At 41.8% G+C, this 27,154-nt stretch overlaps 1 protein-coding gene across 1 annotated transcript in view; it reads left to right on the top strand.

The window, feature by feature from the left end:
• ADGRL3 (adhesion G protein-coupled receptor L3) overlaps positions 1-27,154 on the top strand; it is a 514,763-nt gene that overhangs the window by 236,572 nt on the left and 251,037 nt on the right. The window contains exons 5-6 of the mRNA XM_074823334.1: positions 3,652-3,672; positions 4,401-4,614. Of these exons, the coding sequence (XP_074679435.1) occupies positions 3,652-3,672; positions 4,401-4,614 (235 nt within the window). The remainder of the gene's footprint in view (positions 1-3,651; positions 3,673-4,400; positions 4,615-27,154) is intronic.

Raw genomic sequence — 27,154 nt, 5'->3', positions numbered from 1 at the left:
CCCTTAAATATGCACTGAAATTTCACTCCGAATATTCTGAGCCAGAACATGATTTTGCTGGGAAAATTGCATATAAAACCTAATTAAAAGCATCATCCCACACTTTTCTTTTAAAAGTACATCTACTACCATCATGCCTCTAAATGTAACAGAGCTCAACAAGTCTCTAGCAGCCAATAAGACACGTAATTTAAAGGCTATTTCAGCATTTGATTAAGCACACAGTGATAACTACAAGCCCATGCCCTGCAGGCATGACAAGAGGCAATTATGTTCTGAGGTCAAAAGCGAGGGGGAGAAAAAGCACAAGATTTTGATGACTTACTTAATTTTCCAGCTTCTGAAATTAGCAGAGACAGAGAAGTTCTAAATCGCGCAGATAAAATCCTGTCATTATCTTTGCCGTTTCACCCTCTGCTCTCACTTTGCCCTGCAGAAGCTCAGGAGGATGATTTTCCACCAAATGGCTGCACTTAGAAAACTCAAGCTGGCACACATTTAAATGTTAAAAAGAGTGTTTTTCAAAATCTTTAAGTTCTGCTGTCTGTATTTAGATGGCTGTCTGCACATAGGATCCTGGAAAAAGACACCTGTTTTCCAAAGTAGTGAGCATCCATCAGCTCCTCTTGACTTCAAGCCAACAATTAGGTCACTTATTTAGGAGATTAAATAAGGAGCTCAGTGATAGACTGCAAAGATAGGGAGCTGCTCAAAAGAGAGAGAAGTGTATTAATGATTGTGCTGTGTATTTCACAGATGGATTTCGACGTATCTTATTTCATAGCAAAAAAATCTTTTTTCCTCACAGGAAAACCAGTAAAAATGTTTAAGTAAGATTATCATATAGGAACGCAACATCAAGAAGTGTGCCTTCAAAGAGATAAACAGCCAACCTCTAATCTCTCTTTGGAGTATTTATTGCAGATATCAGGGTAGAAGAAAAAGCCATGCAGAGCAACTGATTGGTGGGGGATGGCAGGATGGAAAACATGTGCCACTGCTTTCTCCTGTCATTGTATTACACTATTCAGCTATTCCTGCAGTTTGTCCAGGGCATCACATTCTTTTCTGCCATATATCCAGGAAATAAATGTTGACTCCATGACACCACAGTGAGGTGCCTGTAAATGAAAGCTGCCCTTCTAATGGCAAGCAGTCAAGTGATTATGTGAGAAACTAAAAGGTGAATTCCAGTAAACAGAAAGCCACATCTAAAAATGTTTGCATCTGTCCAGAGGTTCTTTAATGGGAAATAGAACATGAGCTGTTATTTTGGGGGAGGGGTGTTTGGTTTTGGTTTGAGTTTTTCTGGGGGTACTGGGGACTGACATACATGCAATTCTAGTAGATCAGTGCCATAAAGTGTCATGTACAGGAGAGATGCATGAGATAGAAGAAATGTGCTCTCAGACCTGGTACAGAACCATGTTTTAACAGCTTTTACCCAAACCTCCATATTTTCATATTAACTGTGAAATCCTCCACCATAAGCCTGAAGTACTGCATCATCACTGTTGATAGGGTTGCTGTGAGATTAGGATGCTATCTTTGCCCTCAGATAAACTTCTATTTTAATAAAACCATATTGCTGGTAGCAGTTCCTAATGTCTTATTTCAATGAGAGTTAAAATTAGCTGCATACGTGCAGGATTGCTGTTTGACAAATACACCAGGTTTGTATGAGTGAATTCCCAGACAGTTAATTTCTGTGTTTTTAAGCTAGATTTTCCTCAACTATCATATAATTAATGCCTGCTTTCTTTAACAATATATAATAGTTACTACCAAAAAAAATGCATAGGAATTAACAGCAAAAAATATAATTTTCTGAAGCATGTGGGTCAGAGGTTTGCAGTTTTTTCTGTAGTGGGAACTGTAAAAAGTAAGGTTACTATTAGCAACTGTCTTTTGCCATTTTTGTAGCCTACAGTAGCCTTCCAGAGAAAAAGATCCAAATTGCCTAAGATCTGAGCTGAAGAACCAGGCCAAACTATAGCCCCAAACAGCTAGTATTGACTATAAACCTCATTTTGCCATTTTCTTGGCAGTTAATATGAGTCCTCTAAATACATGGCAGGAGGAGGGAGGGCACTTGGCCTCAGCATTCTGCCAAAAGCTGCTAGAAACCTTCTGCCTCCTGCGTTGCCAATCTGCTCAGGTTGAGTAGAGAAGAGGCTCAAAAAGAGAGCTCACCATAGCTCTTTTACAAAATCAGCAGCCTGGCATGAGAAGTTTTCTGGTCAGCACCGGGCCTGTGAACACTGAAGGTAACACAGACAAATACAAACTCTCCCTCTGTTGCCACAGAGTCCGGTGTTTCGCAGAGCAGGGGCTGCTGCAGGCTTCTGTGGATAAATCCTTTTAACGTGGTTTGTAGGGCAGACTAAAATTGCTGGGCCTTGCTGTCTCTGGCTCTCCGACGGGCTTATCTCTTCTATCAAATGTTGTCTCTATGTCCTATCCTTCCTCCACTCACCTACTTTCTTGTTGATTAGTGACATAAAGCCAATGGTAAGAACGAGGTATTGCGCCTCAGAGGTTTGCACTTGTCCTCCTGGCTTCCCTCCTTCTGTAAAAGGATTACACAAATGTATGGTGCAATATGAGCTCAGGGCAAAACTGTTTTCTCCAATCTCAGGGATGGAGGACATCTTACATGATCCAAACCCTAAAGCTATGCTAATTGTAGAAGCTATTATTTGAGGATAAATGCATGTCTGTCTTGAGAGTTTGGCAATTAGACCACAACTCTGGCACATCAGTAAGGATCTGATATTAGAGTAATCCCTACACATTTACAGAAATGGGAATGTTTATCTGATCAATAATAAAAATCTAAATGAGACAACTGACAATAATAGAAGGCTTCATGGAAATTAGAGTAATGTGTGGACTGCTGCCTGCCAGACAGACAGAGCAGCCTTGATACAGTTAAAGGGTATACCAAGAAACATCAGTATACTCTTCTTTCCATAAGCAAACTTGGCATGCATGTACCATATGGAAGTTTTATGGGACAAGAGCGCATGGGAAGGGATTTTTGATTTTGGGGAGGGTATTCTGGTGGTTTTATAATGGGGCTTGGGGGAAGGTGAGTTTTTGAAAGATCCTCAGTGTCAGATGGGCCCTGTATCTATTAGAGGGTTAAACCTTCCCTGACCGTTCTGTGACCATCACATAGACACAAGCTTTGTTTATGTGTTGAATTTTGTGGCTGGAAGTAGTACAAAATGGATCCAGAAGGGCACATCATCCATGCAACTGAAAACCTTTTTGGTGTGGGTGAGTTTTCTTTCTCATGGAATAAGGAAGGGACGGGGTTGGCTTTTGTTTCAGCTCATGGTTGGTGTGCTTGGCTGGAAAACAAGTATTCAGTTCCAGCTTCATCGTGGATTTCCCATGAGATCTTCTGGAAGCCGCATAACCCTTCTGTGGCTGAGACGAGAAAGGCAACACGTAACTACTTCATATGGATATTTGGAGGATTAATACATTTATGTTTGTCAAGCTGTTGAAGTTCTCTGGATCAAAGAGGCTGTAAAGATGGGAAATATTATTGCTTGTTGTCATGTGAGTTTATTTGCTAATACTTTAGGGCTTTGTTTTCAAGGCATCTCAAAGCATGTTTCTTTTTTCTTTTGCAAACTGTAGCCTGGATTTCTTTTAAAACAGGTAAGATTTCTGAGAGCTCTTTAAATTAACTTTACAAGTATGTGCCAGTATTGAACATCCAGGCAGGTCCAACACAAATCTGAGACCAAACTTTAATCACCCAGTGTCACATATATTGGCTTTCCATGGAAAATATCACCGCAGGGCCCAAACTTCGGGATGGTTGCCAGAACCCGCAGGCCATCCCCTGGCACACTGCAGGCTACAGCAAAAGCCATTAGGCTTGTGTTTTCTAAGGACCAGGAAAAGGACCAGGAGCAACACAGATGTTATTACATCTGCAGTAGGACAGATGCAGTCTTGCTGAGCAGGTGGGATCCTGGTGCTTGTATTGCTCATTGTCAGAAAATTTCCCCTGGTTGATCAGGTACAACACAGGACTGTAATTTTATATATCAAAGCTTTTTACTTGGTAAGTAGAAGTAATAACAATGCCACAGCTCCTGTTTATCTCTTTCAATAGAGGATTTCTAAAACCCTGTATAAAAGGGATCGTTAGCTTATTTTTTGAGATGAGAAAATCAAGTCGCTGAGTGAGAAGTGATTTCTCTGGGCAGCCAGCAAGCCAGGGATTGGACCCCATTTCTGCAAACCATAGCTCAGTGATACCAAAACTATCTCAGTACAGCACATGGGATAAAAACTGCTGCTCAACATTGTTCTGCTTTTAATCCTAGCCTCAGTGTGGAAAGTAAACGTTTGCTGTGTTTCTGTGTTAATCCTTGCAGCTTTCAGCCGTGCCCCGGTCCCTATGGCTGTGGTCCGAAGGGAGCTGTCCTGCGAGAGTTACCCTATAGAGCTTCGCTGCCCGGGAACAGATGTTATCATGATCGAAAGTGCCAACTATGGGAGGACTGATGATAAAATCTGTGACTCTGATCCTGCTCAGATGGAGAATATCCGCTGTTATCTGCCAGATGCCTATAAGATTATGACTCAAAGGTATAACATTTAATATTCTTTGTTTGCTGACTGTTGTTTTTTTTAATCCAGTATGTACACACTAGTTTGTGTGTGTGTTTGCATGAGAAAATGCAGGTATTTAGTCTGTATGTATGTGCACAGAATTACAGCTATCATTGCTAAACTGTGGGTTTAACAGAGCTGGGTTAACATCACACAATGTAAATAACGTTTACTGTGAGTACTACTAATCAGTTATCTTGATACTTGCTGCATTCCAGTTTTACCTCTGAAATGCCTAAATATCAAGTCTCTTAACCTGTAAGTGAAGTCTTTCTCAAATGCACATTCATTGGTTTTTGTGCTGCGTTGAAACAGATGTCCAATAATCTCCTTTAAACAATTAATATTTTGTGTACAGAATAACATTTATATTTTCCAAAGTCTCCATCATTCATTGTGATTCTAGGCTTAGTTCTAGGGAGGATCTGAATTCCCAGTCAAGGACTTGTATTCACATTGGATTTGCAGAAGATTTACTAAATTTCTCTATAATAACTATAGCTGTTAACTGTGGCTACTGTATCTGGAAATGGTAACTGAGATGCACGCTGTGTAGATAGACTCCTGTATTGCAGAGCCAGGGCCTAACAGTTTATTCCAACCTAGAGGTATCCTGGTTATGAAAAACCTTTAACTGTTGCTGAATTTTTCAGGATATTTTCTGATGTGAGGTGTTGCGGGAAGTATTTGTAAGTCACAGCTCTTGACATGTCATTTCATTCAGTACATTTCTCCTAATAACTGCACATGAATAATTATTCAGATCATTTGGCTGTTAAATAGTAACAGAAATTAGTATTTCAGGGTATTAATAATGGTATTGACATAGGCAAAGTGTTGCTAATTGAAGTCATGACAACAGTGTTTGCATGGTGACCTAATGGCTAAAGCAGTGCAAGGTTTTAATGGAGTAACCTAGACAATTCTGTGAGATGCTTTGCACTAAAAATGGAGTTGTGTGAGCAACAGAAAAGAAAGCATAAGTTTCATCTATATTTGACATGCTAACATCTATTTTTGAGCTCCCTTTAGAATTGCTCCATGTCAAGGATTTAGATCTCAAAATGCTGTGGGGTCTCGTGAAAAATGTCCTCGTCAATGCATATGGTGATTGTCCTATAAGCCCATTCTTTAAGTTGAACCTCCTTGCTTAGCTGGTTGAAGTCTTGTTTGTAGGATTGCGCTGGTTACATTTTTCAAGACAAGCAGAAAGGGTAACAACGTGCCATCCGCCGGTCCCTTGGATTCGGCATGGTTTTAGTGGAATTACTGTAATTCTCCTGTTCAGGTTGTTAGTGGCTTCAAGCAGAAACCCTTAATCCTCTGCATATTGGCAGAATAAAACCATGTCATCCCCTTTGTGGGCTGTTACAGAGTACAAAGTATTAATATTTTTATATATACATAGTAGCATCCTCCAGGCACTAGCTTCCAAGCCAAATACAGAGCTCTCCAATCTTCTGGTCAGTCCCCATGTGTAGCAAGTCTGCAATAAAAATTAGCCCTTTGGTCAGGGAGGGCACATAATCATATTTGTGTGCCCACGGAGCTGGGATGAAAACTCACATTGCTTACTCGGCTCCGGATATCGTCACTGCGGACTCAAACAGCTTGGCAGAGAGTTGGCAGGGAAGTGCATTTCTGGGGCAAAGCATCTCTGTTTTCCCATTTGGGGCAGAAAGTGGTGCTGTAGAGGACAGCCACTGATGGGGTATTTCTTTCAAGGGAAAAACAAATCCCTATTAACTGAATATTAGTATCTGTGGGGCCTTGCCTCATGCCATTTATCAGTGAGGAGGCTCAGGAAAGGGTGGTGACTCTTTCCATTTAAGCCATTTGATGATCAATTTTTGTGAAGAAATGTGCAATCATGTTATTAATTGGGTACTATTGAGTTTCTTGGAAATAAATACAACCTGGTTCTAGTTAAAAGGAAGGTTAAAAGGGGGAAAAATACTCTACTTTGCATTTTTATGTCAGTCTCATTTTTTTAATCTCCATTAATTCAAAGAGTTGAAACAATTTAAAAATAAAACCATTAAAATGAAATCTGTTCTTAAGACACAAATCAGTCTGCCAGCTCACAGCTCCAAGTACGCCTTATAGCTGAGCCTCTGAAAAAAGTAGTTTAAAAGGAAAATCGTGACAGCCTAGTAGTTGGGGAACTAACTATGGCATTTCCTTCTGAAAGCCTCTACCTGCAAAATTAATCAATTCAGCAGTATTTGGGTGGCTTTTCAGATGAATGCAGGCTTTAATACAATGAGCTTGTCTTTGCTAACGCTGCGGGGTGAGGAAGCAGCGACTGGGGACTAAAGATCCTCGTGGCAGTGTAACCCGCATGGTAATCGAAGCTGTCTGTGTATGGAAAGAAAAACGTTATGCGCAGTGCATGCTTATTATGCATTGATTAATTATTGCAGTCATAAATACACAACCTCCTTGTAGGTTTTATAATAAGTTGTCTAACTGCTGGCAGTTTTTAATCAACAATGCTATACAGCTGACTTAAATATATTATGGCATGGCTGTGGGTAGGGGAAGAGGGAAAGGTGGGAAGAAAAGTATGTGTGAGACAGAGATGTTTTTAGTATGTGAGTGAGGCTGTGCGTAAGCAGATTTATGGTAGATATTAGCAATTGCTCCCCCCCCACCAAAAAAAAAAAAATTGAGCTAGCATGTTCCTTTCTTCTGTATGTTTATTTAAATTAATTTTGCAGACGAGTAGTGGTGTTATTTTGAAAGGGAAAGCCATAAATCTGATGGTGTGTTTGTGGAGCCCCCTGAGCAGAGGGAACACAAGGAGTTCTTACTGCAAGCGTTGCCCTGAAAATCTCTAAAATCTTCGGAGTATTGCTCTAAGTAAAGAACATTTAAACAGCTTGTGGGGAGCTATTTTATAGGAAATTAAATCTCTGTGGCCTATTTTGTTTTTTAACTTGCCAGCTCTTCCTTCAAGCATTCGAGCAGCAGCTGCCCATAAAAGCTCAGAGAGTGCTTTATGGACTGATGTTTTTCTGATATGATTACAGAAAAATGTATTTCATAGCATGTTTGCTTTGGAGAAATGTCTTTTTGAGGGCTGTAACAAACAATTAAATTCTAACCATGCCCATTGTAAACTGTGTGCACTGTACCATGGGAGACTTCGCTATGTCCTCCCTTGAGCAACTGTGCCACAGAATTAACACATCATCCATTCAAACAGCCGGGGTTCTCTGCGAACAACAGGGAAAAGCAGCCTCCTATTCCCGTAAGAGTTTCCTTTGTTTTTATAGTGTTAACACTGCCGTTTAGTCTATTAAAAAAATGCCCTAAAGAAAAAAAATAGCTTTCAGCATGCTCTCTTGAATTCCTTGTGGATGCTTTCCACCAAGGAAATGCCCAGCTCAGAAAGACAAAATCTGTGTATTACTTTTTGTGTGCTGGTGGTTTCACTGCAAGTCAGTGGAGCTAGTCACCTCATAAAAGTGCCACGCAAATTTAAGGCTGGAACTCAGGCAAGGGAATTAAACGTTTAGTTGCCTCCTTGATTTGGACAAACAACGCCAGTGCGTGCTTCTTTTGAAGGCAAGTACTTAAGCATTTTGTGTGATGAAGACCTGGCCATGTATTTTCCTGGGTTGAAGCCAATGGAAGGAAGAAGATGGATAGATCAGGTTTTGCATACATGTTTGCAGAACTGTGCACTGTCGATACCTCCTTTGTGTTTAACTTCGTAATTTGAAACACTCTGTTTTACTGAGCTTCTTATCCTTCCCTGTAGGTTTAATCTTGAATTTTGAAATGGGGGGAAGGGGGAAGTCCAAGTAGCAAAGCTGGCATGTAGGTAGACATACACAGAACAATTGCATTTTTTTGCTTTAAAGGCAAGATCAGAGTTTTCCTTTTGCTTTCCAGATACCAGGAGTAAAGTGATCCTTGTCTACCCAACCATTGTCTGCTACTCTTAAGCTGGAGGAAGAAAAGGAAGGATGGAACAATAAGACAAAACCAGCAGGCATAACAGAAGATAGGGGAGAAATGTTCACAGGTCTCAGCAGCTTTTCCCAAAATCAAAGCAAAATTGCTTCTACCTTTTCAAAATCTGGAAGGTAGAAAATGTGGAAAGCTCTTTGCTGGGGAACTCTCTTGTATCTCTCAGCAGCTCAGAGCTCAGTTTACAAAGGTGGCAGCTTTTGCCATTTGCCCCAGTAGAACATTGCAGAGCTCTTGTGTGCCCCTATTTGCCACTTCTGGCTTGGGGATGAGGGCTGAAAGCTGCTCAGCGCTCTCCTCTCTTCTTCCCTGAAGAAGACCCATTTTGTGTCTCACAGACAAGGTATCTCTTAGCCAGAACTTCCCCCTGCTCACAGGACAGAGAAACTGTGGCTCCTCCAGCAGATGTGTAGCCTGCACAGTGCAGCAGGACATGTACCCTCTGCTCTGCTGCAGCTGGTCATAGTGCCGTCTGTCCCTGGCAAAGCACCCTGGTGCAGTGTGGGTCAGGGCTGGCAGGTGGGGGCTGCAGCTCTGCTAGTGTCCTCCACTGGCTGAGCAGATACAGAATTTCTAGTAGCTCTGAGAGAGGCACAACTGGGAAGGGACTAGATGCCCTGCTGGGCTGCAGTTGCGTCGCTGAGCTAGTTTCCTTTGGGTTCGAGTCTAATTGGTGTGGTTTGTCCCTGTGGTTTCAGAGTCTGCATTATTGATGAAGCATGCAGGTCAAGACCTAGAGTTAAAAAAAAAAAAAAAAAAATGCAATTAAGAGCATAAGACTGTTGTCAGCTGCTTGATGCTCTCAGATTTTCATTTAGTTTCGCCAGAGGGCCTAATCCTTTTATGTGAGGAAAAGAACTCACAACTCTCCCAGTAGTCAGAAGGATGGCAGCAGACGCTTTGCACAGGGTGGGTGAGAAGGGAGTTGTATGAACCAGCTTGCATTACACTGCAAAGATTTTTCATCTCCTGAAGGGCTGTGTTTTGTTAATGTTTTTGGTTGATGACCTGAAAAATGCAGGAGTCTGAAACGAGTGCCATTATTATTGTAATAATATTGCATCTCATGGTGTGCTGTTATTGATGCTATCAGCACCTGTGATTTTCAAGACACTTCTCAAATGCCAGTGATCTGCTCTTGCGTTGGAGAATAAAGAGGTAGGTTATCTGTATTTTACAGATATGGTAATTCACATTAATCATTCATAAAGTGGCCACTGGTTTTGATCATACCAATTTTGGTATGTTCTTTTAGAGTCTTTTATATTAAGTAGCTTGTCCTGGTGCATGTGGGGAGGATGCATAGGACAAGAAGAGCTGCAGACCTGGAGTCTCTGTAATGACAAGGCCATCAGTAGGACTGAATGAGCAGACTTCAGCTGAATTGCAGCACAGTTGTGTCATGTTCTACAAAATTAATGGCGTATTTCTCAGAAAACAGCCCCCTGCTTAGACGTCATCACCTCTGACTCGGATACTGAATGCCCCATTTGGTAGGAACCCCTCCACCTTCCCCTGCATGCTGAATACGTTTCGCAAAGACTGCCAAGATACTACTCATTTTTCTAAATTTGTTATCACACAGATGGCCTGGGAAGTGCATTTCTGAAGGACTGAGATTTGCAATGGGAAGGTAGACTTTACTGTTTCTGGGAAGCATAAGTCTGGTGCTTTGAGATCTCCACGTAAAAAGCATCAGTGTGGAAAACTACTAATGTTTCAGTTAAACAGTAGTTTCTGTAACCAGTAGAAATGAATAGAGAATACTGAATCTCACGTTCCCTGAATTCTGATTTTAAAGGCTAGAAAACAAGCCTCGCCACTTGGTTAAATAATCTATTTTCTCACCATGCGAAAAGATATTTTAAATGAAGCAAAATCTACTAATCTCATCTGTACCTTTACCCTGGGACAGGGGCACATATACTATTACTAAGAGGGGAAAAAAAATAAAACAAACAAACCCCAGTAAGCGCTGGTGGAGCAGTGTGCACTGAGCTGTTGAATCACTCTGAAAAAGGTCACTACTTCCCAGCCTGTACAATCTTAATTTATCCTACCTCTTCCTTTCCTGAAAATGCTTTCAAACCCAAGCAGAAGAGTAAATTCTGAAAGAAACAGCCCCTGGAATTGCCCTGATGCCCTGGTAAATTAGGGCTTGTCAGACCATGCATCTCAGCTGATTGCAGCTGCCATGGTAACAGATGAGGAGGAGGCAGTAGTTTCTGAAGGTAATTAGGTTCCAAACTGTGGAAGGCTGTGTAGATCAAAAATAATGCCTTAGGCTTCCCTGGGTACTAGTTGGTAGCTGTGGCCATCTATAAAACACCACACTTAAATAGACAGTTGTGTTGTGTCATGGCTGCTGGTTTTTGGTTGGTGTCAGCATGTGACACCGATGCACTGTCATTTGAGAAAATCCAGGCTTGGGCTTAGAAAGCAATGTGCAACGGTCAGCCTCCATGGCCAAAGCGAAAGCCCTCCTTAAAGTGTGCAGGCTGGAGGAAGCTGGAGGAATTAATCACTGCTGTTTTCTGAGACCATTTCAGTTTGCCAGCTATTTTGTTTTGTTTCGTTTCATTTTTTTCCCCCTCACTGGCCTTAACTGTCAAACAGAAGACATGGGATAATCTTCTGGATAAATCATGTCTTGAAGTGGCCTCAGAAGTGCTGAACACATGATGTGCTGAAAACCATGCAGGGAAAATCCAGGTTTATTACTCCATCCATTACTTTACTAGTGTGAAAGCGGCTGGCTCCGGCCTGTCAGAGGGAAGGGACTTGGCCAGCCCTTGGCAGCCTGCCGCGTGTAGCTTTTGCCAGTGGGAGAAGACCTGTGTGAAACATGCTCCTGTCATCTGTTTTTTCTGAACATTTGAGGCTTGTTGAGAACAGCAGCTATTAATTTGTACCCGGGAAGGAGAGTTGAGCAAAGATGGAGATGTTGCTGACAGTGGTGTCCACTGGTTGAAGCATATACTACATTTATTACCACGTTGCAGGAGGTGGGTGCAAGCACGTAGAAAGCCTTCCTGTAACTGCAGTGAAGGGTGATCAGGGAAGATGCAGCTCTAGGCCCTTGGGTACTGTTATCTATTTTTTTGCGGAAACAGGTTTTGTACCAGGAAAAGCATTGTCCGAGGTGCCCGAAGAGCAAAGTTTAAAACCAGGCATCTGCATGCTGCCCGTGGCACCTCTTGCCCATTGCCTAAATTGTGCAGGCAATGAACATCGAAGATGCTTCTGCTCAGTCTTCCTACATCTTCAGTCTGCCTGAACGTGACAGCCTTAAAAGGCCATCACAGGGCTTGGTCTTCAGATGCTTGGTCTTTTTGTCACAAGGCTTAAATTGATTTAGAGCATTGCAAGATAGTCTATAAGGTTTATTCAAACTAAATGGACTTATGCTATCTTTAGATAACAAAGAAATAACTTTGAGTAGAAAGATACATGCATGCTCCTTCTCCGGTTAGTATTTCAGCTAGTAATAATGGCTAAAGGGCTCTGAGGTAGGATGACTTTGAAGTAATGCATCTATATCAGTTTCTTTTGCTTTTTTCTTTCTTCATGTACAAAAGAGTACAAGTTAGTCTGTGCCTGAGGTCAAAATTGGGTTTATACACAGGGGATTGTCTATTCTCAAGGATATTTCAAAGCTTTCATTCAGCACATTTTTGACTGCATCATTTGTGGATTCTTTGGAGCTTGAACTCCTTATTCCATTCCAAGACATGTAAAACCAGCGCTGGCTTATGGCATACCCTCTCTGTGTGTATGCTTGGTGTTTCCTGCAGAGAAGTACAGAAATCCTCTCTGCAGACCTCACTCACCTTTGCACACTTGCAGTTTGGCATCCACAGCGTAGCTTTGGATTTTGTGTGGTCACTCGGCTGATACCAAATGCAAACAGGCAAAAGATGGGTGTTAGGCACAAATCATTTGCTTGCCACTGTCAGAAATACAGACTGACACAGGCAATGTTCCTGGATCATCAGTTCAACATGGTCCTTAAATTTAAGTGTGAGTTTTGTTAGTGGGATGAATTGAAGTTTATTTCAACCTCTTTGGGGAAAAGAGGGAATGAATGGCTTTTATCGGAAGCAGTGACCCAAGAAAAGGCTTTGCTGCCATTATGATTCAGGAGAAGGATTTTATGTATCAGTAAGCGAAGTGCATAAGAGATGCTGGTCTGCATCTCTGATGTAAAGGAAGGGCAGGATATGGAATTTATGATTAGAGCCATCTTCTATGCATTATGCATAAGATTGGTGTCAGTTATATACAGGAGAAGCCTTAATTCAGCTGGAGTCCTGCTGACATCGTAAAGTGGGAGACAGCAAGTAGTTTATGGGCAGTAGCAGAGCCTCCGGACTGAATTACGGCCTCAGCATTCAGTCCGTTACTGAGAGTTGCAGTTCATAGTAGGCAGTATATTACGTGCTTTTACCCAGAGTAGGACCAGCGACAAAGAAGGAAAAACTTTATTGCAGAGACGCTGTGAGGAATGGGAGGTGGAGTTATGGGCAAGAGAACTGCAGAAAACTATAAAACTAATGCAACGGAAGAAGGGAGGATTTGGAACTGACTGGAAGAAAAGATGCCAGAATGGGATCAGGGTTTCCCCACGCAGTCACTGGTCTACCCCCGTGCCCTGTCCTGCCCACCTCAGGGCAGGACACAGCATGCCTTAGTGGGCAGGGACTGTCTCTGCCACCCCCAGACCTTTTTTCGTCCTGATCCCTCATAGTTAGAAATGGACTTTCACCCCAGTGCCCGAGATTTTTAATATTCTTTCTAGATTTTCTTTAATAGAATTAATTGCAATTGCTGGATATTCTTGCTGGCCATATAAATGGCCAAATCCTTTCTGAGTCTCACATCCCTGGTCAGGATGACTTCCAGGAGCTCTAAGTCCAGCAGCTTAATAGCTTATTGTGTGAAAAATGATTGCTTTTTGTGAGGTTTTAATTTCATTGCGATCCCTCCTCAGACTGTGAAGACAGAGGCATCCAAGCTACCTTTTCCATTTCTGTTCACTACCTCATATGTGTTTGTCATATTGCTTCTAACTTACCTGCTCTCCAAGGAAGAAATATTTCTTTCAAATATTTCTTCATACTGGATTTGTTTTGGGTTTTTGTTACAAGTGTGTGAAGTTTCTTGTTGTTTTTCCCTGAATACTCTTTAATTCTGCATTGCCACGTTTGAGACAAGATGAGCTGTACAGCATTCCAGTTCAGGCTGTATCATCTACCCATACAAAGGCAAGATGTTATTTTTTTATTATTACTTGCACTTCCCACCCCCCCACCTCCCTGCCCCCACCCCGTGAAGCCTACTCAAATGCTGAAGGTTTTCTTTATTTTAAGCAAAACCAAAAGGACAGAGGAGAGAGAAAAAAAAAAATTGTGATAAATTTGAGAGTTTGAGGCCATTTCTGTTTGGAAAGCCTGCTTCCTCTCTTCCTTTCCCCAAGTGGCTTTGAATTATGCAGAATGTCCCATTTGACTCAAGAGTATTACAAACCACACAAATATAATTACGTCCTTCCCCAAAATGCCTGTTCTGTTCCTGATAAATTATTAGCTCTCTTGGTCACTTGGAACAGATTGTTCCACTTAAATGATTACAGTGGTGTCCAGCTAGCACTGATGGAAAGAAAATTTTGGTCCTTGATGCTAATACTAGGAAATATGTGGAGTAAAATATAAAAACAACCGTTGCGTTGGAGGGAGCAAGGTTAGTTTGGGAAAAAAATACAATGCTTATTGCAGGTGTCCAGGGTCTGAATCATGCATATCAGAGCACAATGCTCTTGTCAGGGATGTTGGTGGACTGGAGGTATGCTCAAGTTGTTACCTTGAATGAGTTTCCCGTGGGTAACGGAGTATTGCATGTACAGGCAGATGATTGATTAATCTTCACTGTTGATATTTGGGGGAGCAGGGAAGAAATCTTTAGGATCCTTTTAAAATCTGCCTGTGTCAGAAGCGCTCCTTGGCACCCTTTTGAATTACTGGTAAGGTTGCTGACAGCTGAATACAGGCATCTAATATCCAGGACACCTTAAAAAAACCCAAACCCCTTAACTATACATACACACAAATAATACAGGTCACCTTCAGTGCAGTGGATTAGACTGAGCTCTGGAAAATCAATTTCAGTTGATTAGTTGCACTTGTAGCTAGATGTAAAGAGTTAAAGCCTGGCACCAAACAATGCAGGCTAATGCCTGTTGTGTCAGGCTGCGATCCAAAAAGCACTTTGGTGCTTGTGTAACACCATGTGCATGACAGGAGCTGTCTGAAGCCAGTGGGGAGGTAGAAGCATTCCAGAAGATCTCTGCAAACTTTGGTTTTGTGGCCTGGATGGCATCCAGGCAGCACGAGCACCCAGTGGGTCATCTCACCAAGTTGCTGGAAGTCAAGAAGACCTAAGGGCAACTAAGCAGCCACCTGCTTTGCTGCAAACTGCACATGTGAGCGTGTTGACAAGCCAATTGTGGATGCAGTCTTCTACGCCCAGAGGTGGCTGAAGTGAAACTGAAGTTTTAAACCTTGTCAATTATTTAAAAACCAAAAGTATAAGGAGTGAAGGGAGAGGAAGAGGATGGAGATTTTCTTTTATAGTGCTTAAAAGGCACCTCATTGCATCAGCTTACAGATTCTGTGCCGTTTGACAGTGTCCTCCAAAGGTGTGTTTTGTCAGGAGACTTGGGTGGGAGTAGCAGCCCCCTATAACTAAAGTATCCTTCAGGAGGACCCACGTATTAGTGCTAGTATTGACAGTAGGTGAAGTAAATTTCTTTGTCTTAACAGCCTTTCTCTGTAGCTTAAATTTTAAGGGTTTAAACACTTAGAAGCACTCATTGCTGCCAGGAGCCTGACTCCCACTGAACTGACAAGAGTTCTGGGTTCCCAATGTCCAGAAATCTCTTTTGGAAATGGAAGTTCACTCTTAAGTGGCTCTAGGGCCTTTTAATATTTTGCTCATGATCTAATTTGGATCTTAAGTATACCAATTTGGAAACAGCCTGCCTGACATCAAGCTCTGAGTTTTTAAACTCGTATTTTTTAATAAGATTAACTTGCTGCAGTTCTGATACAGTCTTCAGTGAAAGCTTATTCAAATTAAGAATCAGTCAGAGGGGAAGTAGCCTCAAGCATAAAGTAGGAGTGAGGTGGTGCCAAAAATCAGGGCTCCGAGAGGCTCTGTTGTCTCACCCTTCAGTGAGAGCAGAAACCTTTAGCTGCCAAATGGATGCACTAAGGGGGAAAAAAAGCATAATTAAGAGGTGAAAAAAACAAATATTCCCTTTTTCAGCTGTCTTTTTTTGAGATGTACACAGTTATGCAACAAAAATGGATACATAGTTCAAAAACTTTAATTTTTGAGACTCTAGACTATGTATTCAATATGTGGGAACTGTGTACTTTCTTACATGTCTGCTTGAATTATCAAGAAAAATTCACAAAGTAGAGCATGGTCACTAAATCGAATGAATAAGTAAGTGAGTTTGAGGAGTATTCCTGCCAAATCTGTGTTTTGCGGCTCTTCTGCGTAAAAGAATTAATTAAATGTTTTTTAATCATGTTAGTTTTTTCCAGTGTTCCCTTGCATTTCAGCAGCTGAGTATCTCCACCATGAATTTAATTTCCTCAGTGTTGGTATGGGAAATCGTGATTGTGTAACCTCTTTTGACCCAAGGTTACATCTTAATCCCTTTCCTCCCAGGGCAACACCCTCAAGTTTGGCAAGTACAGTGCAATTTTCAAATATGTACCATACTGATAACATGTATATGGAATCAGGACCCTTCTGGTTGTGATTTGAATTCTGAGCATGTCAGGCATTTTTTCTTCTTCCACGAAGAAGAAAATTCTCAGCAGAGTTTTCATGCATAATTTCATTCCAGTGTTTCAGCAGGACTAAGGCAGCTGTGAAAGAGGAATGTGATATCAAGAACCCATCACTTTTTGAATATTGCAAATTTTATTAAGGGTGTTATAGGAAGGAGGAAATCTATAGGACAGACAGGGCTTTGGTCACAGTCCAGTGTTGCTCAGCTAGAAGAGAAACAAAGCCACAGTGGCTGGGGTGCTAATTTAAAGACATGCTTAGCATTGGCAGCGGGAATGGCTGGAGAGCTTGGTTGTGAGTATGAGGCCCTGGAGTAAATGCTGGGTAGTTTTGAAATGCCTGTGCTGCAACAGGAGCCATGGTCAGGTGTTGGTTACACAGAACTGGCCCAGGAGAGGGCTTAACTAGGACTAAATGGTACAAAAATGCTTTGACCACACAGGAAAATAAAAGATTTTGAGAGGCTGAGATTTGCAGGGGTATGTCCTTTGTAGCTGTGATAAAAGTGTGCCTGCCCTGTCTTTGGCGGCAGTTAAAAATATACTGAAAAGCAAGACGGTCTTCTGCTAAAGTTGGTTGCCATATGATGTAGGCTGGGTATCTCTGTATGGATAAAGGTATTACAGCAATGGTTAATTTGCTTGCAGAGCAAAGAGTAGCTGGTAAATTTTCTTTCTGTACGTTGGCAGAAGTGTGCAAAATCTAGTTTGATTACATTAAGCATTTCTTCTATGCTTTTTTCTTCTTCCAGATGGCTATTGCCAAAATAGACAGTATACAGTATGATGTTTTAAATATATGCATTTCTTTAATGTGCAACATTTGGCATGTTTGTATATACATCTAGGTTGACTGCATATATGTAGAGAGGAATATACATATGAGAAAGTACAGCAACATGTGCACAGAAAAAATAGCAAATTACAGCCTTTTTTGAAGAGGAAACTTCACAGTTCTTGCCTTTCATGTACACAAAGAGTAGAACTGATTTAAAATCAAGAAGGAAGGCAGAAGCAGCTCGCCACCTCTTCAGAGAATTAAAACCAGTATCAACATCCAGAAGACCCCATAAGTGTTGCAGCATACTAGCAAATCCAGATTGTTTTATGGTATATGTATTTGTTGGTCATTTGTTTTTCTTCAAAACCGCAAAGCAAGCAAGAAAGTTGCACTGCCCTGGATGTCTGTTAAACCTGTGCTGCTCCACCACACATAATGCTGAAAAATTGCGTTCTTAATATCCCACACAGGTGTCATGACTTTCAGCTTGGCACCTTCAAACTTTTATGACTCCTAATCTATGAACTCACACTGTGACCATATATCCCACTTTTGCCCACAGTGCATAAGACCGTGGTAGGCAAATGGGGTCCAAGGGAGCTGCTCCATAATATGCCCAAGAATTTAGCCTTTGACTTCCAACTACTTAAATTTTTCCATCTTATCCAAGCTTTTCGCTTTATTATCATCTCATTAATAGGCAGTGGAGAAAGCTGTAACTCTTGCTTTTAATACTTCCTATTTTATCCTGGCTTTACATCTGCTGGATTTTTTCTTTCTTCCTAGGAGCTTCTCAGTGTCCTTTTGCTCCCAGGTGATCACTGTGTTTTCTCTGTTACTTTGAAACCTGTGCTGTTGTTGCATATTTCTAAGTAATCCTTGTATCTTTTTTTTAATGTGGTTGCAGGGACTTTTATTAGACTGTATGGAAGTCTAGGTCCTGAACTGCTCTAGGTGAGCTGTGCTTTGTCAACTACAGTCAGAGCACCCTGATTGCAAGTGCTGAGAATCTGCCGTGTTCAATACAACCTCTCTGTGGCTGCACCAGCAAACGCCTTCCATGGGGATAGCACCACCAGGGCAGGCAGTTTCTATGTTCAATTACTTCTGATGACCAGCATTATAACAGGAAGCGGATGGGTAGGCTATCTTCGCATTCAGATTTGTCACTGAACAGGCAATCTGTATCTTGGTGAGGTACATCGCACAACTGGAGAAGAGGGGATTTCTTTGAGGTTGCATGGTACGGAATTAAGTTAATACTTTAAGTTAAGTTAATACTTTACAAAGCTTTTGTTCTGTGGCTGGTTCGATCCCTTTGATCTTCCCAGCTCCTAATGAGGTGGAGCCCCTGAATTTTGCTGTGTCCCTGTCAGTGGTAACAGATAAATCTGTACTCATATTCCTGGCCTTGAGCTGTGCTCTGAGATGGCAAAAACCCTGAGTGTGGAGGCTCTTCCTGCCATTTCAGTTCAGCTTTGAACGAGCAGTCATGCTTCTCTGAGGCTCTGAATAACTTGAGATGATGTGCAAAGCAATCTGGGCAGCGGAGCAGCAGATACAGGACTGTATGCACAGGGAGCAAAACCAAAACCAGATGAGTTTATAGCCTGGGAAGTGGTATTGTCTGTAGTCAGTGATGTTTCTAACCATGTTTTGGAGCATCAGAAGCCTGATTCTGGAGGGTCTGGGGTAATTCAAAGCACTGTTGTGCATTAGTGGCCCAGTTCAACTGAGAACATTTCCTGAGTCACAGTGGTCATCCTTGTGAGAAAATGTTAGCAGGATCCAGCCTATCACTTTTGAAGGTCCTTTGCTGCAGAGGACCTCAGAGAGGACAGAGAAGGAAGAGAAACGTGCTGGGTGATAGGGAGAATGAGGAACGTTTTAGAGTGAAACTTTAATTTGAGGAATTGGCTTTTTTCATCATGTAGTAAATTAATTAGTCATGTACACTGCGGAAGTTGATTTATAGCTGTTAACTATATTGAATTGACGAACATAGCTTCTTGAAATTTAGTGGCCAAAATTAAGGCCTCTCCAGGCATTAATAGATTAGACCGCTTAAAACAATTTAATTATTTATCCTGTGCAAATGGGATAGGATATTTCTAGAGTGATGCCTGTATTGCTTTAGACATATTTTAGTATACATGTGATTAAAGCTATGTTTGTAATTCCTACTAATTGACTAATGGCATGGAGTGGTGGAGGATGGGAAGGACCTTGGCTGAGGCTTTAGAACTTTTTAATTTGGGGACTTTGGAGGAAAAAAAGTAAAAATAAATCTCAGTCCAGTTTTAGATAATGTTCTCTTCCTCTGCTTCCCATAAACTCTGTCAGCATCTGTTTGTAAAGGAGTTAAAGGAGCAAAAAGGGGGAGGCTATTAATAGCACAGTGTGTCTGCATTAAAACACAGTATTATGCATGTATACTGCTATTTTTATTGCTGTAGTATGCAGATCAAGTGATGTCCCATCATGATAGGTTCTGCATTTACATAATTCCCCACCTGGAGACCTTAAAACATCAGTGTATTTTTTTGCGAGTGATCATGTCACGCAGTCGTATCATCTCCGAAGGAAATGACTGTGCTGTAAGTGGCTCGTCCTTAAGTGCTATCCTATCCAGAAAGAGAAGGAAATAATTAAGATGACATGAATTATGTAAAACAGACTTGAATAAAGAGTGACAGAAGGGCTGGCTTTGACAGCTGGATGTTAAATGAAATTTGTTTCTGTTGTTATAGATGCATAGACTGTTTTTAAATGTATAATTTATTTAGATTTATTTAAGGGGTAGAGGAAAGAAACAAGAAATCCCTGATGCGGAGAATTGAAATAATGAGTTGCTATACACACATAAATAGTCATTACAAAATATTTTATTGGTCTATTTTTGTTGTATTTATAAGGGCATTTTAAGACTCCTTGAGTCTGCATTTTACATGCACACAAATACACGCTGCATTTTACCCAGCAATCCTTATTGCGTGCTTAATTGAGTTAATAGCAGAAAGACGTGAATACTCCTGACTGCTCCAGCTTGGCTCTGGGGAGAGAATGAATTTTTCATCTTTTCCAAAAGAGGATTTATCCTGAATGACTGTATCTCAGACTGTGTTTTATTAATCATACCTTTAAGGAGGCCAAAGCTGTAGGTATGGGGAGGCTTTCTACTCTGAGCTGCAAGAGCTTTAGCTATGAAGTCAAAACACCTACAAAGAAGTACTTAAGTTACATTATAATGGTGGGGGGAGGCAGGGATGGCGGGGAAGGGCCATTTCCAAAAAAAGGCTTCAGATGGTTGGCTGGGATAGAATTAATCCTCTGGTTAAGATCGTATAGTGCTTTGTCAGTGTTTCCAGCAACACTGAACTAAGGATTTATACAGTGAGGAGAGGAGTGATTTCTTCTGGGTTTGTTAGACTGAGTCATGTCAAAACTCATCTATTTGCTCGTGACTTTTCCACTTACATTATATGCAAATACATGCTATCACTATAAATTTTATTCTTTATAAAGAAATTATTTTCAAAATTCAGAGTATTCATCAACCTGTACTGATTTTATGGAGATTAAACTAGAGAAGTGCTTAGGACATGAGTAGTCCTGAAGCAGACAATTGTGGTAAAATTTGCCTTCAGGGCAAATTCTTGTCTCCTCTCCTCTCTGATCCTTGCTGTCACTGGCTTAGTAGGTTTCACCAGATAATAATAATATGCATGTTGTTATCTATTCTCTTTTTTTGGTATCCTAGTATTGTGTTAGAGCTCTTGGGCACCCTTGGGGCAAGTGGCATAGGTTTCTCTTCTTTTAACCAGCTGCCTTGCCAATACTATGCTTTTGCTTTTCTCAGTGCAAGCACCTTCTGGGGTTTTTAAGGCTTATATATCAGTTCAGTGTAGAGAGATACTTCTTTTTCTGCCTGTCTGTGGTGTTTACTTTCCTGTAAGTTGTTTGGAATGCATTGATGTCACTGATACTTCTACTTCTGCTGATCCCTTTTGTTGCAGATGTATTTGATGCCTTTGATTGCTGCTGACAGCAGGATTGTCTGATAGTCTGTATCTCTGGGTGATTGCTTAATTGCCTCTATGACACGGTCAGGAATTTGTCACTTTGGTCCTGAAAATCATAAAACGTGTGGTTTGCTCAGGGAAAACTCAAAACCAAGCCACTTTCTTTCCTACTTTTTATTTATAGTCCCCAAATTGCCTCTGAAGTTGCTCTTGCATAGTAAAATGGAGCTAGTTTCCAGTTTGATAAGCACACAGACAGAAATGCTGAGGGACAGTGGTGTGGTCGAAAGTTCTGATCCCTTCTCCAGTGCAGACACACCGTTGGCAAGTTCAACAGAGGAAAGAGGGCAGCTTCCCACACAGAATCACAGAATTGTCTAGGTTGGAAAAGACCTTGAAGATGATCCAGTCCAACTGTCAACCCAACATTAACAGTTCCCAACTACACTATATCCCTCAGCGCTATGTCAACCCGACTCTTAAACACCTCCAGGGATGGGGACTCCACCACCTCCCTGGGCAGCCCATTCCAAAGCCTGACAACCCGTTCTGTAAAGAAATGCTTCCTAATATCTAGTCTAAACCTTCCCTGGCGCAACTTGAGGCCATTCCCTCTTGTCCTATCGCTTATTACTTGGTTAAAGAGACTCATCCCCAGCTCTCTGCAACCTCCTTTCAGGTAGTTGTAGAGGGCGATGAGGTCTCCCCTCAGCCTCCTCTTCTCCAGACTAAACAACCCCAGTTCCCTCAGCCGCTCCTCGTACGACATGTGCTCCAGACCCTTCACCAGCTTCGTTGCCCTTCTCTGGACACGCTCAAGTAATTCAATGTCCTTTTTGTAGTGAGGGGCCCAAAACTGAACACAGGAATCAAGGTGCAGCCTCACCAGTGCTGAGTACAGGGGTAAGATCACTTCCCTGTCCCTGCTGGCCACGCTATTTCTGATACAAGCCAGGATGCCATTGGCCTTCTTGGCCACCTGGGCACACTGCTGGCTCATGTTCAGCCGGCTGTCAATCAACACCCCCAGGTCCCTCTCTGACTGGCAGCTCTCCAGCCACTCCTCCCCAAGCCTGTAGCGCTGCTGGGGGTTGTGGTGGCTGAAGTGCAGCACCCGGCATTTGGCCTTATTGAAACTCCTACAGTTGGCCTCAGCCCATGGCTCCAGCCTGTCCAGATCTCTCTGCAGAGCCTCCCTACCCTCGAGCAGATCAACACTTCCACCCAACTTGGTGTCATCTGCAAACTTACTGAGGGTGCACTCGATCCCCTCATCTAGATCATCAATAAAGATGTTAAACGGGAGTGGCCCCAAAACCAAGCCCTGAGGGACACCACTCGTGACTGGCCGCCAACAGGATTTAACTCCGTTCACCACAACTCTTTGGGCCCGGCCATCCAGCCAGTTTTTTATCTATCGAAGCGTGTGCCCATCCAAGCCATGAGCAGCCAGTTTTGCCAGGAGAATGCTGTGGGAAACTGTGTCAAAGGCCTTACTAAAGTCAAGGTAGACAGCATCCACAACCTTTCCCTCATCCAATAAGCAGGTTGCCCTCTGGTAGAAGGAGATCAGGTTTGTCAAGCACACCCTCCACTCCTCATCCCAATTCCACCCAGAAACATGCAGTGTGTGGATCATTGGGATAATTGCCATTCTGTGTTGTCCTAAAATAGAAAGCATATGCCTATTCAGGCCAAGAATTAAGTTGCAATAATAGTATTTCATTGTTGTGTACCTCTGTTACCTGTATTGGTGACAGACAAATGAGAATTTCAGCAGGGCAGTGGGAGCCAAGTTGTATGGTCAAAGCCTCTGGCATTTCTTGTGTTCCTACAATTTTGTTTCTTGTGTGCTTTCTCAAAAACAACCTGAATAAAACAGACTTTCCCTCAGTTGACATGTGCAGTAGATTCTGTTATCTGAAACAAGAAGCGATGCCATTCAAAAAGTCTTTCCTGTGATGAAAAAGTTGGTTACCTGTTTGTGTGCCTAGATGTGTACTTAGATATAGAGAGGATGGATTGTCATTCAAATGCAGTGTGATAATTATTCTTTAATCATTGTTTGCCTGATTGTGTTATTCTTCAATGAAAACTGTTCTTTCAGCTTGTCAAAAGAGAAATGCCACCTTGAGATCGCAGCCCTGTGGGCCATTCCTGCAAGGCTCAAGAGAGGACTGTGTTTCTAGTCATGAAATGCAGAATGTTGGGTGAGGTTTTTGTCCACCAGTGCCCTTTCTCCACAAGTAAATGCATGCATTCCAGAGAAGCATGGCTCCATCCCATGCCAGAGATGATGGCTTTGTACTAGGTGATCACAAAGTGGGGCATCAGTGGCATTGGTAGCATCCACTCACAAATGTCACAGTGCAAGAAGAACCTCTCCCAGATCCTTGGTTGGGCCCTGTGGCTGCATCAAGGCAGCAGGAGAGTTTTGGCATCTTCACAGAAGGTGAGACCAAACTGGATAGGAAAGCTGGGTGTGACAGGCATCTGCCACGTCTTACGTGAAGTTGTAATTTGTCCCTATTTGTAATTTAAAGGCACTGGGGTTTTGGCCTTATGGAATGGCAAGCATTGAATAAAGTAAGGACAGACCAATTCCTCCTCTGCAGTCCATTTTAATGTGTGCTTTGGATCAATAGAAAGAATGAAACACTTGTCAGTGCAGAAACTCTGGGAAGAATGTGTTGGGGAGACTGACAACGTCAATACTAGAGGAATATATTTGTCTCTTGACTCTCCAGAAGCCAAAAGATGGTGTGATTCAGCTAACATAATAAAAAAATGTGCTAGCAGGTCCCATTCAGATTCCTGAAGATGCATTTTGTGTGCTGAATCAATGTTTAGATGAGTGTTGTGAGCAGGGAGAAGTACCCTCGATAGCCATTTGCAACTATTACTGCCAATAACCTTCAGTTTCTGTTCAATTTTCTACTTGTAGGTTGCTTGATGTGGAAATGGGTGCTATATATTAATTTTAGCATTAATTTATGTGGGACAGGTTACTTGTGAACAGTAGTAAAATTCTATTTCCGAGAAATATTAGAAAACTTAATGTTTGTGACATTCTTGTGTATTAAAATACGTGGTTACATCAATAGATGCCAAAAAAACATATTGGATGATCTGTAAAGCTCACTTGGTATCCTTTCCACCACCATTAAAAAAGTAATGGGGAAGAATGGCAGTGTCTGTATTAGCAGAGTCATCATTTTAATTAAATATTGTGTCCTTTACATTGTTTAATGAAGATCTTTCTGCACATAGAAGTTTGCATCCGTACCAGATAGCTCTTTTGCTTGAGAAGTACTTCTGCCTCTTAGAGAAATTTTGGTCGAAAAAACCTTCCCAGATATTGTAAGCATCTTTGAGGGAGAAGAGATGTGCATGAAAGCCTGGTGAACAACTGGATCATCTTATACAGTGCTGGATGATATGGTTTTGTTGGTGTGGGGCTTTTTGGGGGGAGAGAAAGGTTGCTGGTGTTACCTGCTACGTGGTGTGTACTAGCAAACTGAATTTAGAGAATGGTGAGAGAGCAAGACACGCAGCAGGCACAACCTGAAGGCAGACAAATTTGGTCAGTATTAAATGGAGTGATAGCAGGGATAGAAGTCTGTGTGATGTCTGAGAGAGATTTCTAGGAAAGTATTTTGGAAAGGAGCCTGGAGAGAGGATCTGAGGAAGAAGAGGGGGAAATCTTCTGGGTGAAGGTAGAAGAGCTCACTTGATACGGATGCAAACCTTGATGTGAGTTGTCAGGCATCTAACTCAGTGATACTGTGTCCTCTGGGGCATGGAAGAAAACAGAGGCCATCCCTTACTTCCATCATATCCCAGATTAGATTGTGCCCATGGGGGAGATGTAATTTAATTATCTCTGAGAACTTCAGTGTCGCTGAGACACTGGAGTGGCTTCACAAGCATCCCTATGACTTCACTGTGCATTCGTTATCCCATTCCGCGCTCCTGTCACGCCTCCCGCTTTCCAGTTGATAAGAGCCTCTGCCTTTCCATTTGGTCGATTAAATGCTGTAAATTCTGCGATGAGGGGCAAAGCATTAAATTTCTCGAGTGCGTCTGTGTGTCTTATCATGGAGCCGCTTCCATGTTGTTAACAGTATTTGATTCATACTGAAGGAAAATTGATGACCTGAATCTTCCTCACATAAGAGCTTCATTGTTAAGATCTCTTGTTCTCAGTCACCCCCTTTTTTGGGTTTTTTTATGCCTTCCCATTCAATTTATCAAGCATGCTTTCAGCAATCAAAGGCTAGAAGATCGCTTTCATTCTTGAGGAAGATTTTCTGTCATTTTATCAAGATGCAGAGCTCCTAATTCTCTGAAGAAAAGCTAAAGAAGCAGGGGCTGCAGCTTAGCACTGTCTCCCAAGTCATATTAATGGAGGATTGCCAAGGTGACAACAGACCGTTCCTGGTAAAAGAAAGCTCCCTCACATGCTCAAGGAGCCGTGGGTAAAATAACCTTTCTCATTGCATCAGTGTTTAATGCTGAAATGCACAGAGTCAGCTCTGGCACACGGTAAACTGCTCGGGGAGGAGGCTTTGAAATGCTTGACTTCGAAGCCATAGAAGGATTGTGTGTGGATTTAAAAGAATAAGGAATATCAAGGGAGTCGACAGATGAAAGAAAAAAGGCAATTAAAATCGGTCAGACAGCATCAACCTGAGTTCATATAACCTGCTTTAGAGAGGGCAGATTTTCAGGTGGATTTTATAGCCTGAGTTGGCTGGCTCTGTGTGGACAGGCTGCTCTCACCATTAGACCGAACTATTTTTTCATCCTTGTAAGATTAATTCTAACTCTTTGCTGTTGCTTAATACAACTAGTACTTCTCCCCAGTTTATGTAGACCCAGTATCAGGATGAGCAGATTTAGGAAAACACAGGAGTAATTAAGGATGCAGTTAGCTGTGGAACGGACCCACACTCAATTTTAAGTGTGTGCTCAAGAATTGTCTGGAAGACAGGCTTGTTTGATGTTTTTTAAATGAGGCCGAATAGGTGGATAATCCAAATGAAAACAACTTTTTTGCTGTGTTTCTAATGATGATACATGTGACTCTCTAGTGTTTTGAGGGATTTGGCATTTGCTGTTTGTACAACTTCAGCTCTAGATGAAGAATGGTAGCATGGTTTTTGGTTCTGTTTTGACAATCAAAAGGTAGAAGGCTTGTCATTTTGGAAAGTGTGTTTGTTGGGGAGTAGCAGTGAGACTGATTATTTTGCTGCCTGCCAAACCCTTTAAAGATGGGCTGGTTAACCTAACAGCTCTAAACAGGAGCTGAGAGCCTTGGAGAGTTTGATCCAGGAAACGTGACAGTCGTTATATTTAACCTGGTGCTGGATATTTTAGATTTACACAATCAAGATGCATGCAATTGCCATTTATTGGAAAGAGGACTGAAAAAAAAAAAATCATACAAACTTAATTGAAAACATCTATCTGCCGGTCACCATTTCAATTTTAGTCCAACTGGTAGGTCTGCCTGCTGTATGGCAACTGTAGTGCACAACAGAAAAGGGGTAGGGTCATTAGCAATGCAAACACAGTTATGTTAGTAAAAGGGGGAGAAAAAGTAAGAAAGGAGGAGGAAGGAAAAAAGAAACCTACTTCACTATCTAAATTAAATACCTTAATCTATCCCTTGCTTGACTTCTGTAACCTGACAGCTTTCACTCTGTGGAAGCTGTTGTCTTTGTAACCCCAGTAACAGTGGAGATTTGTCTCTCGAGTTTTCTCTCATCGTTGGCGCTTGTCACTGCAGCTCTCCCAGAAAAGCAGGAGAAACCCTTTGTAATGAGTTCTCAGTCATCCTGTATGTTTCGCTCTATTTTTGTCCTGCTCCTTTT

Source organism: Strix aluco, chromosome 4 (genome assembly GCF_031877795.1).
Source record: "Strix aluco isolate bStrAlu1 chromosome 4, bStrAlu1.hap1, whole genome shotgun sequence".
Taxonomy (NCBI): Eukaryota; Metazoa; Chordata; class Aves; order Strigiformes; family Strigidae; genus Strix; species Strix aluco.
This window is presented reverse-complemented; position numbering and strand designations above follow the sequence as displayed.